Source organism: Sinocyclocheilus grahami, unplaced genomic scaffold (assembly GCF_001515645.1).
Source record: "Sinocyclocheilus grahami isolate Dianchi unplaced genomic scaffold, SAMN03320097.WGS_v1.1 scaffold617.1, whole genome shotgun sequence".
In the NCBI taxonomy this organism is placed as follows: Eukaryota; Metazoa; Chordata; class Actinopteri; order Cypriniformes; family Cyprinidae; genus Sinocyclocheilus; species Sinocyclocheilus grahami.
The window spans coordinates 331,825-338,007 of record NW_015505796.1 but is presented as its reverse complement, the minus strand read 5'-3'; the positions used below and the strand labels follow the sequence as shown (position 1 = coordinate 338,007).

At 37.3% G+C, this 6,183-nt stretch overlaps 1 protein-coding gene across 1 annotated transcript in view; it reads right to left on the bottom strand.

The window, feature by feature from the left end:
- Window positions 1–290: 290 nt before the first annotated feature.
- Window positions 291–6,183, bottom strand: part of hs2st1b (heparan sulfate 2-O-sulfotransferase 1b) — a 90,759-nt gene continuing 84,866 nt past the window's right edge. Inside the window, exons 3-7 of the mRNA XM_016241266.1 lie at window positions 4,295–4,380; window positions 3,581–3,719; window positions 3,403–3,500; window positions 3,099–3,256; window positions 291–1,569 (exon numbers count right to left, since the gene is read on the bottom strand). Of these exons, the coding sequence (XP_016096752.1) occupies window positions 1,343–1,569; window positions 3,099–3,256; window positions 3,403–3,500; window positions 3,581–3,719; window positions 4,295–4,380 (708 nt within the window). The 3' untranslated portion in view covers window positions 291–1,342. The remainder of the gene's footprint in view (window positions 1,570–3,098; window positions 3,257–3,402; window positions 3,501–3,580; window positions 3,720–4,294; window positions 4,381–6,183) is intronic.

Below are 6,183 nucleotides of genomic sequence, written 5' to 3'. Positions count from 1 at the left end.
TTTTTGATCAAACAAATGCAGCCTTGGGAAAATAATCTTAGTGACCCCAAACTTTTGTACTATCTGATAAATTAATATGATCATTCTATTTGATAAATCAGTAAGGAAAAAAATGACCAAGTTTAACATAATTAATTTGTCTTAATTTAACAAGTTAACAAGTTAACTTGTTAAACTCTCCTCTCAAAATGTACGCAACCTTTAAGCATATCACCAAAGCCCAGGTTGAAAACTGAATTATTAGTGTTTGTAAGAGAAACTAAGCATCCTGAAAACAACATGGTCTCGGCAGACAGCAAAGTTTATTTGAAATGCTTTGAGACAATTTATACAAAAAAAAAGGAAAGCTGGCAGTTTTAAAAAATGTAATATACAGACTTTGTTTAAATGATCTGAACAACTGCTGAAACCAAGGTGGAATGAATGATTCATGAAGGCACTATTTAGTGTACAACTAATGTTGGTTTGAGCCTCTTTCTTTCTTTTTTATCTTCTGGTAAAATGCAGTATAATTAGGACTTCTGAGAGGGTAGTAGGCTGTTGAGACCAAGTTACTTCAAGTCAATACTCTGCTACTAGATGATACTTTAACCTGTCAAAAACAGTCTCTGTAGTTGAACAATGAAAGATGAAAGTTCATCTTAGAGGTCAGTTTAAAGTTGAACTGTTCTGTCTTCAGGAGATGCAACGGAAAATAAAGGAGAAATAGAAAAGAAAGCAAGCACCAGTGGGACCCCCCCCCCAAATAACTAGTTTAAAACTCTACAACTTTGAATTTCTTACAACCATTTGGTCCAATTAAATAAAATATACATGTAAATACAATTTGTACAGATATGAAATCTGTTTTACCACATTCTAAACTCTGGCTACAATACCTTTACTAAAGTCTGTAAACACTGTTCATGGCATTCTATGAAAAATGAATATACACAATGCAGGAAAGAGTTACTTCACAAAACCACAGATAGTAGTAAAATAAGGAGGTGCTCCTAATGTACCAAACGTCTGGTACCAAAAGCAGCACTCTTTTGACCCTGTTCAGAATTGATTTTTCACAGCAGTGACTGATGGTCAAAGAGGTTCTGTCATTTTCTTTTGGAAGGCATGATGAATTGCGTGAAAATTTGATGTCGATGTCACAAATGTTTTCACTGCTGTGAAAGTCCATAAAAAGATACTGGGCTTGATATCGAGCGTCACAGTCAGCACTTGTGTGAAGTCTCTCAAAAAACATACTCTAAAACGCTTGGCCCCTCTTCCAGGCATTTCTTCTTCTCTTCCCAGTGAAAGTGACAGAACAGTACATGAACAGGCCAAATGGACCATGCTAATGTCAACTCTAGTTTACTTTTGGATAGATTTTCTCGTAAAAGAAGTTCTGAGCCAGCAGGTAAAGCTCGCCGTCTTTTTCCCTGACGCTGTGAGCGCGCACAAACTGAAACTGTTCCAGTGCAAACTCATAGAACTCGTTCTCCATCTTCCATATGTTGGACTGCTGCAGCTTTGAGATGGACTCTTTAGTGGGAGGTTTCTTCTCGCTCGTTTTCCTCAGGTGAGACTTCTTGCCTGCATTTGAAGTCAAAGACAAAATAAAATGCAGGTCACTCAGGAGGTTGCACTGGTTTGTATAATTAAAAAAATATTCAATGCTGAATATCTGAATAAAACACATCAGGGGATTTTTTTTAAACTAACAATTTGAATTTTAAATTCATAGGTTGATGAATTTTGATGAAAATATGATGACATTTTGAACTATATGATACGTTCAAAAATCATAAATATATTGTGATGTATTAAAGTTTGGTTGGAAAATTGACAATCTGTAATTTAATATTTTAGGAATTCATATGCAATTTCATATAACAGAAAGCGTTTTATTGCAGGTTCATGGTGTAATGTGCTTTATATACAGTAGCTACAGTTCAAAAGTTTGGGGTCAGTAAGTTATTTATAATGGCATTTATAATAATAATAATTAATAATAATGTATGCATTTTGCAGACGCTTTTATCCAAAGTGACTTACAGTGCACTCAGGCTATACATTTTTTACCAGTATGACATTATATAACATTTTATAACATTTATAATGTTACAAACGATTTATTTTATAATGTTACAATGATTTCTGAAAGTTTTGATGAGCGTGTACACACCTCACGCACCGGATGCCGTGCGCGCGCTCAAGGCAGTTGGACATAGTGGTGTATTAGAGGTAAAAAATTATATAAATACTGTTCGGTTTCTCGCACAAACCGATCGTTTCGTGTCTTAGGACATCAATGTGTCGTCACGAGCCGCAGGGTTTAATTTGGATTTGTCTGTGCATGTTTTTTTTTACTCTCATAGATTTTGTTACAATTGCCATGCATTACACGACTGATAGACTGCAACGGCTGGAGTTAAAAATCTCCGTTTGTGTTCTACTGAAGAAACAAAGTCACCTACATCTTGGATGCCCTGGGGGTAAGCAGACAAACATCAAATTTTCATTTTAGGGTGAACTATCCCTTTAAGTCATTAAAGAAATGTAAAAATGGCATTAAAAAAGCAATAAATTACATTTGATGATACCTGCAGAAACCCTGTATAGTATAGGGCCCTTATGAATATCTTTCTTCCACTGAACACAAAAGGAGAATTATGTTTTTTAATGTTCTAGTCATTCTTTTCCATGCAATTACAATGAGCTTTCAAGCTTCATAATGGATGCAAAAGAACCATAAGTACATGTATAACTTGAGAACTGGATCAGTCCGGTTCATGAACAAAATGTTCAAAAGGGTTTCCAAATGAATTCATTTCAACCAATTAATTGAAAAGATTTGACTAAGAATTATTCATCTACAAATCACACATTGTTAAGGTACTTCTTTCATGGGCTGTCATGAATGTTTGAATTTCACCTTCAGGCTGTTTCTCAATCTCACACAAAGCTATTGTATTCACCTTTTGTGTTACATGGAAAAAATAAAGTTGGATTTGGAAAGACGAAGGTGAGTAGATAAAAGTAAAGTAAAAGTAGAGAGCAGAATGGTCTTTTTTTTTTTTTTTTTTAACTATTCCTTTAATTCTTAAAAGATGACCAAGTACCTGTGCGGTACAGCTCAGTCGCTCCTCTGAAGAAACGTGGCAGGGCTGCCTCGAGCATCATGATAAAATCCTCCAGCTCCTCAGTCACTCCCACAAGCAGATACTCATTCACCAAATTATACTTGGCCTGCTCGAGAGCCCACTTACTGCCAACATTCCTGCACAAACAGACACACAAGATCATTTCCAGCTCCTACATACAGCAGTTTAGAGAACAAACCAGTAAAGAGTAAATCAATCAATTTGTCTAATGCGAACGAGCATTACATGAAAAGCATAGTAACAGGCTGCTCATATTACCCACCAGCACTCAGAGTAATGGCCACAGAAGAACGGGATCTGTAACCAAAGCTTCTCAGGAGCGCAGTCAGAACCTCCTGATGACACACACTCATCAAATGTCTGAAACACATTCACACATATTGCATCTTAGCATGCACATGGGGAGAAAATTAACAGTTACTTCAGTAAAAAGATAATACCTTTTTGTCCCCCTGCTTTCTCCGCCTGAGACCTGGCCGATAATCATCTCCAAATCGGAGAAAATAATAGTAAGACACCAACCTCTCGATAGGGTCCCGTACAATGTTGATGTAAACCGGCTTCCCCTTGACTCCAAACCTATTCAAGCAAACATTATTTTATATTATATTATAATTCATTTTATATTATATTATGTTATATATTATGTGGAGTACACTCCACAAGACACCTGTCAAAATGCTTTTTTTTTTTTTTTACATTTTGTTCTAAATTCTTTATTTTCCATTTTCTTCGTTACAATTATATTATCACCACAACAATCTGTGAAAAAAAAATCTAAATTGATTACAAATTTCTAAATTTCAATATGTTATGTTCCTTTTGATCATGTAAAACAAAACAAAAATAAAACCAAAAACAAACCAAATCAAAACAAAAAAAATTCGGATTTCAGATTTCAAATCCACAAGAAAAAATAAAAACGTTCCACTTTCAACCACTAGAGTGCAACACTTAAACGTATCTTCTCACATCAGTAAATTAAGTAGCTGTCTGATGGATGTCCCATTTTACAGGAACATACAACAACAAATGTGCTATTAGATAAGGACTTGTGTGCCTTAAGAACACATATAACCATTTTAACTACGGTGAAGTGTAGTGCAATTGCTTCCAGTGATCGTAGTGATGGTTTTGTATCAAGCAAAACTTACTTTGTGAAGTCCAGGTAGGAGACATGGCCGTGGTAGAAACCTGGTTTCATTTCTCGCCAGGATGTCACATTCCTTACAAACCTCATCTGTAAGCACAAGATAACACATTCAATTTGTCCCTGTACACAGTTTATAAACCTCTAAATGTATTTTACTGCATGTGTGATATGCCCCCATCATTCAAGCATCAGGGATATTCAAATCTCAAATAACAATCTCGCACTGGCGTACTGCATCTGTCACGGGCTGCTAAACCAGCCAAGAGACTACTTAATGCAAACACATTTCAGCAATGTTTTCTCCAAACATCCTCCCCATAGTCCCACAGCTGTACTCCGCTGGGAGGGAAAGGTTGTACCATCTGCACCGTCGAAAGGCTTTGTTGAAATCTAGACTGGATATTACCATGGCAAAATCACAGACAAATAACACCTTCCCTCACCCTCCCCCGAGGCATATTATTTTGTGGATGGCAATGACGTGAATACAAATGTAAACATACGCTCATGATCGCAGACTGACAAAGCCACATGCTGTATTGAATAATGTTGTTGACACATGTGAGGTCAAAATGATGCGGGGATGCTTTATTTGAAGGGAGCACCTTCAACTCTGCAAATAAAACTCAAGATTGCTTTCTGTTAGCTGACAACACGTTCCCCTATATAACAATACATGTGATGAAAAGAGAATAGTCTTTCTTTGCTGCTGTCAACAAGATCTGCAATTCATTCTTTGTTCTTCTTTTTATCTATCGGTTCAGCGCTGCTTGTCACAAAAAAGCACAGTAGCATTGTGTATATTGACAGTAGGTTATGAATTATGGAGGTGGAGCCAGAGATGAGACTGCTTGTTAGACAGAAACGCAGGGCCGCTATGCTAACATCACCTGGACTGTCAGAGTGAGAATTGAGCAAAAGACCAATCGGAATGTCATCAGTACAAGCACAATACACCACTGCACCTCTGGTCTGAACTGCACAACTTAAGTGTGTCTGTAAAATATGCCCAATAGCTGGCATTTTCATATATAGTATATGGCTATTTAATTATTACACTGTGTAAGCATTTTTGAGTGAATGGCTGCTGAAAATCCAGCTTTGCAATCACAGGATTCACATATAGAACACTTTAAATGTGGTTTTACATAGTATACTTTAAATGAACAAAAACAGTTATGGATTTAAAAAGGGACTCAGCTGAACCACAAAAGGACACTGGCTCCTTTTAGGGTGTTCTGAGTTCATATGAAGTATTCATATACAGTTATATAGACCCTTGGACCATTTGGAGTGCTCAAACGAGCTAGGTGTGACAATCTCATTAATCTCTTTGACGACTCGTATGAGTGGACTTGCAAAACTTAAGAATTCTGTTCACATAATTGGACTAAAATGTTAAATAATCTCATAATATTCACAGAAATGGCAAACATTTTGATGTAATGTAATGGTGCTTTTCCATTGCATGGTATTTTTTTTAGTACCACCTCAGTTGAGGTAACCAAGCGAGCTGTACCGATACTAAAATGTGACGTATAAACACTGCAGATCACTGATTGGTCATTGGATTGGTCACTGATTGGTCAACAGCCACCGCAGTATCATTTGTTGCTTTCAACGACCGTCACACACAACTTGAAAAAAAAGTAGACGAGGTGGTGGCGCAACTATAATGATCAGTCTATAATCCCACCCACTTTGTAGCAGTACTAAACTGCAGTGGAAAAGCAAAAGTCAAGCGAGCCGTGTCGTATCACGCAGTGGAAAATAGGGTTGGGCCGATAGACGATGCCATCGTCCATCATCGATGGCTGACACACATCACGATGTTAAGCTGACATCGTGATTACTCCCCCCCCCCCCCCCCCCCCCCCCCCCCCCCCCCCC